The 13,885-nt window shown below is 38.5% G+C and overlaps 1 protein-coding gene across 1 annotated transcript; it reads left to right on the top strand.

The window, feature by feature from the left end:
* Window positions 1-10,753: 10,753 nt before the first annotated feature.
* Window positions 10,754-12,240, top strand: crygmxl1 (crystallin, gamma MX, like 1). The gene is given in 3 exon segments (NM_001024423.1): window positions 10,754-10,791; window positions 11,133-11,375; window positions 11,635-12,240. Coding segments are annotated over 3 exon segments (522 nt in total). The 5' UTR covers window positions 10,754-10,782; the 3' UTR covers window positions 11,905-12,240.
* The last annotated feature ends 1,645 nt before the right edge of the window (window positions 12,241-13,885 follow it).

Genomic DNA, 13,885 nt, shown 5'->3' with positions numbered 1-13,885 from the left:
TGCAGTGTGTTTTGAACAATTTTTTAATGTCTGTTTTAATAAAACATTTCATAAATGGTCATAAACGGAAACATTGTTTTTTAAAACACATATAGCACCAAAGGCCTCCTCCTGGTGGGACATGCCTGGAACACCTCCCTAGGTAGGCATTCAGATGGCATCCGAAACAGATGCCCAAGCCACCACAGCTGACTTCTCTCAATGTGGAGGAGCAGCAGCTCTACTCCGAGCTCCCCCCGTGTTACAAGGCTCCTCACCCTATCTATAAGGGTGTGCCCTGCCACCCTGCGAAGAATGCTAATTTTGGACACTTTTATCCAAGATCTGGTGCTTTCGGTCATGACCCAAAGCTCAAGACCATAGGTGAGAGTATAGTAACGTAGATTGACCAATAAATTGAGAGCTTTGCCTTTCAGCTCAGCTCCTTCTTAACCACAACAGACCGGTACATCAACCGCAATTCTGCTGCACCAATCTGCCTGTCAATCTCACGTTCCATCCTACCCTCACTCGTATTAACACGACGGCAAAAAGAGGAAAAAGAGAGAGAGCTGACAGCAACAAGTCCAGTAAGGCGTGAAATAAACCCTCTGTAACGCCACACAATTAATTAACAGCTGTGTGTGTATTTGACTGTTCAGGTGAAAAGAGAACTGATCACATATGCTGTCTGAAGGCTTATTTATAATTTTCCCTGGCTCTAAAGGCCAAATCACAGCTAAATGAAAATATTACACAAACAGAAAGAGAGCTTTTAATTTGTGAGTTTATTCAGTGTGATTCTGCCAATAGTAGCCATATCAATAACTAATTGTGAATTAATGTTAAAAAAAATTTCAACAATGAGCTTGATTGCTCTAGCTAGGAGGCGTGGCCGAGAGCTGTGGGAACGGAGTGAGGCCACCGCATAAGTGGATACACCTGCAGTGCGCACCTGCTTCGGATCCCACGGAAGGAGCTCTAGACGATAAAAGGAGGAACGATGTTAGAGGAAGCCGAGAGAGGACCGGGCCCGGACATATTTTACTTTTGCTTTAAGTTTGACGGCAGTCTCTGTGAGGAGTTGCCGTCCGTTTGTTTTGGTTGAGAAGACAGTCTCCGTGAGGAGCTTGCGTCACTGTTATTAATAAATAATTTAAACCTGCGTCGGTTCTCCGCTTCCTTCTTCCCGCGGCCAAAGGGCCGGGAACTTCATTACAGTGGTGCCGAAGCCCGGGAGAAGGAGGGACGCGTTGTCCAGATGCCCTCGCCGATGAGAGAGGGGGCGAGTGTTCGGGAGTTAACCCGAGTGGAGGAGAAACCCGTTCATCTGCCCAGAGTGCCGGGGCGGCCTGAGGCTGGCAAGGAAAGGATCTGCCTGCTGCCGTCTCCCAGCATGGGGAGGAGCAGGGGACGCGGGGCTCATCACCGGAGGGGAAAGTGCTGAAGGGAGCCATCCCACAGAACCCGGGGGAGTCGCCGCGATCCGCCATGATGCCATATCCTGCATCCGTCCACCGAAGCGGGAGCGGAGCAGGAGACCAGAGATGCCGCCAGCCAGCCAGGAGAACCGCCGCCGGATGCCAGAAGACGGACGGGTGCATAGATTCCTCCACAGGGCTCCCAGCACGTCGTCGCATCTCTCAGCTGGTGGAGGACCGAGTTGTAGCGTGTCTGGAGAACCGAACCCCAATTTTTTTTCTTTTTCCTCTCTCCCCTTTCTCGGTCTACACTGTCTTTCCTCCTTTTTTTCCATCTCCTTTTCTCTCGGCCCGTCTCATAGGTCTCGCGGGTGCAGTGGCGCCAAACCCCCCCATGTTATAAATAAATATTTTAAAAACTGCGTCGGTTCTCCGCCTCCTTCTTCCCGGCGGCCAAAGGGCCGTGAACTTCATTACAATAGCCTTTAATTAGGCAGAATGTTACAATGGGTGGCATAATTTGGTCTCAAAATGACATAAATACAGTTTTTGGCAATACATTTTTCATTTTATTATGAAACTAAATTATAAACTAAACATGCCAGAAAAAGTGTGCTCTGATTTAAAGTGAGAGTACCAAATAAAAAGCAACTCAGTTTTACTTGTATAAGAATTTGGTGAACAAGGAATGATGGAAGGAATGATACTTCCAGTAATAGTATATAAGACTATAATGAGTATACGTAAAATAGAATTTACAGTAATAAACAATCTGAAAAGATGTTGTAAAGTCAGTCATTTTTGGTCACAACCCTGGTGGGTCAGGAGGCTTTGGGTCAAAAGCCACAGGCATCTCAGACAACTCAATGGCAATGCAGATTCAGAGTGCAGGGATAAAAAGATGTTGAGGATCCAAATGCAGCATAATTGTGATTTATTGAAGAGTCCAGAAACATAAAAGAAATCAAATGCTAAGGAAAAGCAAAAAACAATCAGATATAGCGTGTGACTAACAACTAAAGGCAAGATATAAAGTATATATACAAAGTATATACAAAGTATATATATTGATGCAGACAATAAAATAACAAACAAATTAGAAAACAAGGCGGTGGAGAAAATAAACAACCATTGCAACTAACAAGGGTAACTAAGGAAACAGAGGAAAGCTAAAGTGACAGGGATTGACATAAATAAACACAAAGGCAAAACAGAAATAATCACTAAAACAAGACAGAGACTATAACACTAGGGCTGCGCCAGACTATAAATTGTCATAGTCAACCAGTAGTTGTTCATTAAAGCCACTAGTCTACTTAACGGCCATTTATTTCTACGAAAGCAAACACATAGAAATGGCTTGAGTTTAAGGGCTGATACAGAATGCTGTACAGAAACGTTGTACAGAAGTATTACATTAATAAGAGTTAATATTCATATTAAGATATTAATCACCTGTATGCATAAATAATACGATTATAGATTATTATGAATGTGTAGGGGGAAATGGCATGGAGCTTTGCTGAATATTTATAATTTGTCAATAAAAAAAAACTGCAAAGAAGATTTTTGGTTCCAGCTCTCCAGAGTGAAAAGGAGGGCTCTAAAAATTAGTTTGTTCCCCTTACACCCAGACCACTCTCTCTTTGCACACTTGCCATTTGATTGATGCTACGTTGCGCACCACAACAACCTGGCAAAAATTGTTTATTTACTCCAGACCTTTAAATACCACATATGCATAATGAAGTCTGTTTATGGAAGGAGGGGTTACTAATACTGTTGGTTTTAATTTATGTTCTTATACTTACATCTGCAATATGTTGTAGTTTTTGTATTAGAAATCCTATCACCAAGACAAATTCGTTGTGTTTGCAAGGTGACTGGACAATAAATTTGAATCTGATTTGGTTTCTTATGTTGATTGGGGAGAACGAATGTGAGCTCACTCTATTGCTTAGTAAACCTGTCAAACGAAAAGGTCAAACATTTGTTCTTGACATTCATTTTTTTTCCTATTACTTAGCTAATTTCCACATTTAAAATGCTATTTTGATTCAGTTTCAATGGGGCATATGCACAGCCAGTGTTTTCAGCCACAGATAAAGTTAATGTGAATATTTTCAGTTTCATAGGGTTTATTATACAACATTATTGTTATAACAGTATGTAATTAAACTTAAATACATGTACGTAGGCTTAAGCATTTATTCATTCACGGATAAAACAAGATAAAAGAGATATAAAATTTCTTCAGGAGCAGCAGGAAAATGCAGAAACTCTACTGAAATTTGAAAATACCGTGGTAAAAGAAATTTCTATATTTTAAAGACATGGAACAAAATAATGGAATTTTTAAAGAAATCTGATTTTTTAAAGAAATGCAGACTTAAATACTGCGATTTTGTAATGACATGACCAAAAATGCTTGAGCTGAGCAACTGAAAAATTTAAATCCTTGTGCATATACTTCATTATTCTTACAGCCCTGCTGTTTATGCAGAGGTTGATAATAATTCCTACATGTGATTTCAAATCCGTCAGACCCACAAAATCTACATCTCTGTTGGTCCCTTTTGTCAAGTTTAATTATAATTTAGCCTGTGTTTCATCCACAAAACATAAATCTGGAGCAGTTAGGGAAAGATAGCTGTCAGGGTTCTGCCACTTTGGTCTTGTAAATTCTTGTTTTGGTGGCAGAGCTCTGACACTACTCATGTCTAGTCCTGTTTCTGTCTCTGTGTGCGCGCGCGCCGTGGTGTGTGTACGCAGAGTGTGCGCGCTGCCGCTTGATGTGGCTGCGCACGCTCTGCGTCCCTCAGACGCGCGTCCTCTTGTACTAGTGTTTGTGTTTGTTCTGTCAGCATCGCGCTGCTTTATTCTCGGCGCCTCCTTCTAGTTGGTTTCAGTTTTGGTTGTCGCTGAGATGAAGCATGCGCGTTGCTTATGTGTGAGCGCACGGTAAGGTGTTTATCTATCATGTGATCGTGTCTTGCGTCTTTTGTCAAAGCTCGTGGCTCGATGTTTACATTGTGGTCACGTGCTTTTGTCGTGTGTTTCAGTGTTGTGCTGGTCTTGTCATGAACATGCGGTTAATGAGTTCTCTCATTGGCTGCATGTTCTTGTACTGTTTTTTTGTGAGCGCATGGCTTGTGTCGTCTCTCTGTCATGAGCTCTCCCGTCTATTGTCTAGTCCCACCCACCTTGTTAACCCATTATTAGTTAATTATGTTCATCTGTTTTTGTGTTAATTTCCTATAGTTTATAAACCCCTTATGTCTGCTGTCCTGTGCGAGTTCCTCATCACATGTTGTCTATCTTTACCTGTCCTGCTGTGTCCAGCCTTGCCCTGTCGTGCCTGCCCAGTCAAGTTTGTTTGTTTATTTGTTTTACTAGTGTTTTCCCCCTCGGGGTAGTTTATTTTGCATTTTATTTTATTTTTATTATTTAATAAATTCCCATTCCCCTGCATTGAGTCCTCGCTCCTTTTTCCCTTTACCGGAACGTGACAGATAGCTTACTTGATATTAGCACAAACCTTTTTACCATTTCAATTAAAATTAATTAATATAATAAAATAAATATAATATATTAATTAATAATTTATTATTTACTTACAATCCATTCAGTTTGTTCAAATATTTTTTGACAACTGAAGTATGATTATTTGGTAAATATTTATGTCAGAGTACATCTCACTGTGTAACTATTAGAGACATAAGCCAAGGGAGCCAGAGCCATAAATAGAGAAGGAGAATGAGAACAGAACTCATTAACATTCACAACCCTTCCAAATCATTCATTCATTCATTTTCTTTTCAGCTTAGTCCCTTTATTAATATGAGGTTACCACAGCGGAATGAACCACCAACTTATCCAGCACGTTTTTACGCAGCGGATGCCCTTTTAGCCACAACCCATCTCTGGGAAACATTCACACGCACTCATTCACTCACACGCACACACACACGCACACACACACACACACACTTATACACCACGGAAAATTTAGCCTACCTAATTCAACTGTACCGCATGTCTTTGGACTGTGGGGGAAATTAGACCACCCAGAGGAAACCCACGTGAACGCAGGGAGAACATGCAAACTCCACACAGAAATGCCAACTGACCCTGCCAAGGCTCGAACCTGCGACCCAGCGACATTCTTACAGGACTACCTACTGCGCCAATGTGTCGCCCATACTCATACACTACGGACAATTAAGCCTAACCATTTCACCGGTACCACATGTCTTTAGACTGTGGGGGAAACCGGAGCACCTGGAGAAAACCCGTGCAAACGCATGGAGAGAATGCAAACTCCACACAGAAACGCCAACTGACTCTGCCAAGGCTCAAACCAGCGACCCTCTTGCTGTAAGGTGACAACGCTACCTACTGCGTCGCCCCATATTGAGCTTTCTTCTATTTTTTTTCCTCTTTAAGGTATTTATATTTTTTAATGGGTGACGTGGTGGCACAGCAGGTAGTTCTGTCGCCTCACAGCAAGAAGGTCACGGGTTTGAGCCACGGCTGGGTCAGTTGGCATTTCTGTGTGAAGTTTGCATGTTCTCTCCATGTTTGCGTGGAGAAATTGGGAAAAAATAAACAGGGGGCTAATAATTCTGACTTCAACTGTACCTTCAATGTCAGAAAACAGTTTAAATGTATCAATGCATTCAAGTAACAACTGTCATTTATAACAATGATATGACAACTAATAACTAATAACAACTAAATAATCAATTCAAATTAATCAAATGACAAATGCCCCTATTTTAACATTCGTTATGCTACCAATTACTCATGCCATGGCCACATTTTTCAAACAGATGCCCTTACACATGATGCATGATAATGAGAAAAAGACAAAACATTTGAGCCCGTTTGAAATTCTCTTTGGCAAACCACCGCGTGTAAGTGTAAATTGGGGAAAACAGCAGCTGCCCTCAACAGATGTGTGTGAAAATGACATGTTGAATTATTACTGTAAAGAAATGTCTCATATGTTGTCTGATGTTTATGTACAGGTAAAGGCTTTACTGGGGAAGGCCGCAGAAAGGCTGATGCACAGATTGAGGCCTGGCGATTTGGTGGTGATTCTAGACCTGAGGACAAAGTGCTGGAGAGCGAAACGCTGGTTGGGTTCATTCCAAGTGCTACTGACCACTGAAACAGTGGTGAAGGTCGTGGAGAGGGCGATGTGGGTGAATGCTAGCCATCGCAGAAAGGGTTCTATAACCTAAGGAGGAAACAACGAGAGAATAGCAGAGAAAGAGGGGCTCTGAAGATGTCTGAAGAAAAGAGCAAGTTGCTATCTGAATGAAGCAAGGTCACAGCTGTGGAGAAACAGCAACAAAGTCAAGAGGTGTGTGAAGCTGTAACTTCAGAGTTTAACACCAACAAAAGCACAGACCGGTGAAAAAGGGAGCTAGAAAATAGAGGTGAATTGCTGTGCTTGATAATCATCAAAGCTGAAGATGGATGAGAAGATTCGTTGGCATCGATTCCTAGTGCCTGGAGTGTGTTGATTGAGATAAACCACACTGTTTTTGCTATTATCATCAATGACTGTTCTGTTGTTTCATTAACCTAATTATAGCAAAACCATTTCTGACATTGTATTTCTAATGAGAATGGCCGTAAAAGTGCCTAAAAGAGCTAGCAGTTCATGGCTAGAGTGGTTTGTCAAACAAAATGGGAAGATTGGATTTATTGGGCCTGTACTGTAGTATTGCCGGTGTTATGGTTTAACTGGTGACCGTGTTAACTGGTGTCCCTTTCCAGATGTAAGCTATTCACGTTTGTAGATTGGCAGATTCGTCACTTTTTCACAGCAACAAAACATGTCCATACCAAATAAAGATTCTTATTACTTGGTGTCAGTGTCATTGTGTGCATTATTGATTTTAAAATCTGTGTAGCAGAACAGTATATAACCAAAATAAATCTAAAAAAATATTTAGAATTTACATGTCTTCAACAGAATTTGAACCCGTGTAGTGAAAAGGTTTAGCACACATATCAATCGACTTATCTAACTGAGCTACTCGGAACTTCAAACAAAGTGGTCTGTTTTAATATCTATGTCAATTAAAACATGCCTTGCTGTGGTTGTGGACCCGTGTTAACATGTTTCCATCGATGTTAACATGTTTACATGCTGTTTAGTTACATGTACTCGTGTTAACGTGTTTCTACAAGCTCTCCCGCTGATAGAATAGCTCTCTGTGACTAAACGATGCTTCATCAGTTGATCAAACCATGTTTTTTCTTAGACTCATGTCTACCTGTGCCTTTGGAGTCGTGTTAACTCGTGACCCATGCTCATACATGTAACGTAAATAAAGATTTTATCAAAAAATGAATACAATGACGATATTATTATGCAACATATTATGTCTAATATATATAATATATATTTCATATATAATATTATGCAACAGAATATTAATTGAAAATCGCAACATTTCAATGTATTATCTTGGTCACATCTGTATCAAGGCACATATGAACATGATTTGGCTACATGCGATAAAATTACTAAAAGCTGCTAAGCCTACATGTGTTGCTTTCTTGCGTCTCTTTTGTTAGTAGGTTTGAATCCACATACGAGTTTTGTTTATGTTGCCTGATTTTTTAAATTCTCTTTAAAATATAATGGGGGGAAAGACTGCGATTTATAACGTATGCTTAATTAGGGGAACATCGTAGTCATTTAGAGCTATTCTGAGAAAATATCAGCACGTGTATCTTTGTAGACACAGGATAACACGAGTCAATAGGACTCTATTATATTCTGATTGCATAATATTCTAATATTCTGTTGCATAATATTATATATGAAATATATATTATATATATTACACGACTCCAAAGGCACAGGTAGACATGAGTCTAGAACTAAGAAAAAACATGGTTTGAGGAACTGATGAAGCATCGTTTAGTCACAGAGAGCTATTCTATCAGCGGGAGAGCTTGTAGAAACACGTTAACGCGAGTACATGTAACTAAACAGCATGTAAACATGTTAACATCGATGGAAACATGTTAACACGGGTCCACAACCACAGCAAGGCATGTTTTAATTGACAAAGATATTAAAACAGACCCCTTCATTTGAAGTTCAGAGTAGCTCAGTTAGATAAGTCGATTGATACGTGTGCTAAACCTTTTCACTACACGCGTTCGAATCCTGTTGAAGACATGTAAATTCTAAATATTTTTTTAGATTTATTTTGGTTATATACTGTTCTGCTACACAGATATTAAAATCAATAATGCACACAATGACACTGACACCAATTAATAAGAATCTTTATTTGGTATGGACATGTTTTGTTGCTGTGAAAAAGTGACGAATCTGCAAACGTGAATGGCTTACATCTGGAATGGGACACCAGTTAACACGGTCACTAGTTAAACCGTAACACCGGTACTCGAGATAGGTCTAATAATATTGTGCTGTTTGCCATGTATATTTAGATTTGTATCATAATCAGTAAGTAGATTGATTACAGCGTCAACATCACATCAGATGGTGGAGATAGTTGTTAATAAAGGGGGTATGAACACTGACATGGGTGATGATTTTTACTATGAGTTTGATAATAGTGACAGCTATGTGGACATAAAAAAAAAACAGTAAACAATTTGAGAGTAAAGATAAGGTGATGGCTGTTACTAATTGAAGAATTAAACAAAATTGACATTTTGAGAGTAAAATGACAATATGCTTGCTTCTATGTATTTGAGTCTGTCCAAACAAAAATAGCAAACTGCGTGAGTTGATATGTTCTGTAGTTAATCTTAAAAGAGGGATAATTTACATGAAAATAGAGAGAAGAGTGTAAATATGATGTATGTTTAAGAGTTCAGTAACAACACATGTTCTTATGTTTGTGGATGTTATTAATGATGAAATAATGATTTAGATTATTAGTGATTTATAACTGATTAAAGCAATGTTTTTCAGAATTTACTATGAGTATGAAACAATAATAATATAAAATTAACAGGCAATTTCTGTGGTTTACACCTCTGAGGGTTACTGAGGGTGTGATTTCGGTCATAAGTGCAATGACAGTGATTATTCATTTAGCCCGGCTCCCAGGGAAGAGGGATGTTTTGAAAAGTAAATCTTAATGGGGAAACTATATTAAGAAGAGTGTTTGAACATCTCTAGTGTACAGGGTATATGGTGTGTGCAGAAACCTGTTCAATGATTAACATCATGATTATGAACTGTGTGTGATTTTAGAAGCTAATATAGAATGAATTTAGTATTATGTTATCAATGAATGATAAAAAGAGAGGAATTGAGGTGGGAATTCATCTTATTGATCTTATATTCATTTTATATAACTTGTTCCCGTTATAAAGCTCTGTTCTTTTATTCTTCCATGGATGTACTGTTTAATTTAGACCAAACGTGACCACTTTAACATCTGTTTATCACCAGACAAGATCTGTATGAGCACATGGTGATTTAAAAAGCTACATGTTTGACAGAGAGGTAAGACTGAAATGTAGATAGTCAAAAATGAAGTTTGAGAACTGATGTAACTGTGATTCATCCTGTATGTCACTGATGACCTTGTGGGTATTCCAAATTAGATAAAAAGGAACGCACTCTGTTTCTGCGTCTCACTCTCTGCAGAAACTGTTGTTGATGTATGATTGTGTGACCTTCTTTGCAAAGAATAAAAACTTAAAAGACACTTTGGGTTAAAATGTGTCTTCTTGACCACTGAGAGAGCCTCCTTAAAGAAAATTGCCACTACAATTTGGTAAAAAGCAAGCATGCATTTAAAAGTAATTTTATTCATTTGTAAACTGACAGCGGCTCCCTACAAGCATTATAGGACTACACAATATCATAGTTCATAAATGGGGACCCCAACAATATTTGCAAATTCAGAAATGCATATTTACATGGAGCAATGAGTCATCTGATTTATATATGCAATATGATTTAATATTTTTTATTAATTATGACAATTTAAAAAAAAAAAAGTTTAGAAATCAAAACTAAAAATTTGGTTTCTGAAAGATTACATCTGTTAGTTTCCCTTCAAAGCACATGCAAAACAAACTATATTAATAGAACACTTCTACCTTTTTTGGAATCCCCACACTAATAAACACAAGAGGTTAATAAGCTGCACTGTTGTCTTTGAAAAGGTGAAAAAAATAATTTGGTCTATTGCCAAATTATACAAATTCCGATTGTTGTTCAGCAGCTGGCCAGTCTTTCAATAGAGCAAAAAGCTGACATCTGAAGTTAATTGATGTCACTGACAATGTCTCTTTTCCTAAAGTATATAAAAGGATCCCAGTAGTCCTCTTTCAGTTTGAACTGGGACAGCACTGATTCAGCACAATGGGAAAGGTGAGACTTTTGAATAATTTAAAAATCAAATATAATCTGATCAACACACGAAAATGGTGTTTTATAGTATTAAAACCATAATCATAGTGGACCTACTTTACTACATAGCACCTATACCTTTAAAGATGGTTCTACATAGCACCTTAACCATCAAAACAATGTAACATGTTCCTTATATTGTACTTAAACTGATGCCCCTATGATTATAAGCTAAATGCCCACTTTTTGTGCTAATTAAAATCTGATTGTGTTAATTGCTATAGACTATGTTTTGTTATTGCTACCTGTGAGAGTTATAATAATGCACAAAAATAAACAAAAACAAAAAAACTCTGTTACAGATAATTTTCTATGAAGACAAGAACTTCCTAGGCCGATCCTACGAGTGCAACAGTGACTGTGCTGACCTGCACTCTCGTTTCAGTCGCTGCAATTCTATTCGGGTTGAAAATGGAAGCTGGATGGTATATGAGCGGCCACACTTTATAGGATACCAATACTTTCTGCGTCAGGGCGAATATGCTGACTACCAACGTTGGATGGGTTTTAATGATTGTGTCCAATCCTGTCAAATGATACCCCAGGTAAGCCTTCTCATTTTACTTAGAGCAACAAATTTCACAGAGCATTTATTCAACACGAGCAATTTTTTGCATTTATGGGGGAAAAGCTTTATTATAGGTGTGACATTTCTTAGTTATGGATGTGACAAGTGTAAAATTGGCACTTATGTGACTTTGGTAAATCAAATAGAATTGTTTAATTGTTTGAGTATTTTTGCTGACATGGATTTTAACACTGTATTTAACTGCCGTCGTTAAATAATTCTGTTTTCTATTATAGCACAAAGGAGCTAACAGAATGATCATCTACGAACGTCCAGACTTCAGTGGTCAGATGATGGAGTTCACTGATGACTGTCCATCTCTTTCTGATAGCTTCCATTACAATGACATACATTCTTGTAATGTTCAAGAAGGATACTGGATTTTGTATGAGCACCCTAATTACAGAGGTAGACAATATCTCCTGAGACCTGGCGAGTACAGGAGATATAGTGACTGGGGTGCCTTGAGCTCAAGAGTCAGTTCTTTGAGACGTATTACCGTCTAAATCGAACAAACAAAAAATAATGTCTGTGTCAGATGGCAATCACTTTGACGAACAGCAGTTATATTAAATTCGTAGTCTGATCTACCTACTCCAAAAATACTTTGACAACTATGTTTTAAGAGCTAGTAGAATTACTACTAATTAATTCCTATCTTTAGCTGTGTAACATTTTATTGTATTGGGAACGTTTGGTTTACATGTATGGTGGATCCAAAAAAACTGAAACATAACCTACATGGGAAAATCTGGGTTTACTGACATTTTGTTACAACACCTGTTCTCATTAATGCACAAATAAAGCTTATGAGTTTATGAAATAAAATTCTGTGATATTTACAGCAATCTCTATGTCAAGTCAATCTTTACTGTCATTCTACTGCATATGAGCACATACTGTACAGTAGAATAAAATGCTTCTTGCAGAAACACAGTGCTACATATCAAGCAGATATAAACAACACACAACAGCAGAGCAGTAGAATGAAACAATAGAACACTTAGCTAAAGAGCTTAAAATGTTTAGTTATCAACCTATACACAGCTAAGAACAGTCTAACTGTATACTGAGTAAATACCTATACATGATTACAATCTGAACACAATAAAATCTATATAAACACTTTCAAAGCAACTTCCTCACTTTGACATCAAGAACACAAGGACAAAATTCACACAAACATGAGTAAAAAAACTTGTTTTTCACTTTTTCTGTTATCTTTTATCTGACGTTTTATTTTTTAATGTTTCACATTTCCCATGTCACAAAAACTGCCTTCTTTCATCTGAGAAATATTGCTAAATTACGATGTATGCTATCCATCTCAGATGCAGAAAAGCTAGTCCATCCTTTTATGACTTCTAGGCTGGATTACTATAATGCTCTGTTTGCTGGCTGTCCAGCATCCTCTATTAACAAACTTCAATTAGTACAAAATGCAGCTGCCAGAGTTCTTACCCCAATTTTATCCTCCATACGCTGGCTGCCTGTAAATTTTTGTATTGTATTTAAAATATTGTTTCCTACGTATAAAGCTTTAAATAATCTAGATCCTGTTTATCTAACCAACCTTCTGTCTCACTACAATCCAACTTGCTCTTTAAGATCTTAAAACTCAGGGCTTCTGGTAGTACCAATAGCAAAGTTGAGTAAAGGAGGTCGAGCCTTCTCCTTTATGGCTCCTAAATTCTGGAAAAGCCTTCCTCATAACGTCCGAGGCTCAGACAAACTCCATCAATTCAAAACTAGATTAAAGACCTATCTGTTTAGTAAAGTATACACTCAATGCATCACTTAGCGGGTTTCCACACAGGTTTCTACATCTTGTTTATATACACTATGAACAGCAGCTACGCTAATTATTCTCTTTATTTTCCATTTCCACCTGGGGATACTCTTCCCGAGGCCCTCAGACTATGCAGAGTCACTGATTCGATCCAAGATCAGAGACGAGATGATCCCAAGGTTACCATATCCTGGACCAGGCCCTATCCTGAGCAGCTGCTGCGGTGGTCATAGAGGATGGGAGAGCATGAGAGTGATTTCAGTGATGCTCCAGGGACAGACGAGTCTTCGCTGAGGCCAGCTTCCAGCCTCCGCCACTGAGACTGCAGTTCTGCACAAGACGTTTGGCCAGCGGAAAAATTAAAATGGTCATGCCCAACTGAGTCTGGTTTCTCTCAAGGTGTTTTTTTTCTTCACATATGCCAGTCGGTGAAGTTTTTTTCCCTTTACACTGTCGCCTCTAGCTTGCATGATTTGGATAGGCATAGCTACGCATCAATGAATTTGCTCTTCAGTGTTTGGACTCTCAGTAGGGATTTTAAACCACACTGAACTGGGCTAAACTAACCTGAATTTAAAAAATAAAAAACTGAACTACATTGTTCCAATTTACTATGACCATTTATGTGAAGCTGCTTTAACACAATCTACACTGTAAAAGCGCTATACAAATAAAGGTGAATTGAACTATGAGTCTGT

This window comes from Danio rerio, chromosome 9 (assembly GCF_049306965.1).
Source record: "Danio rerio strain Tuebingen ecotype United States chromosome 9, GRCz12tu, whole genome shotgun sequence".
NCBI classification, from domain to species: Eukaryota; Metazoa; Chordata; class Actinopteri; order Cypriniformes; family Danionidae; genus Danio; species Danio rerio.
This window is presented reverse-complemented; position numbering and strand designations above follow the sequence as displayed.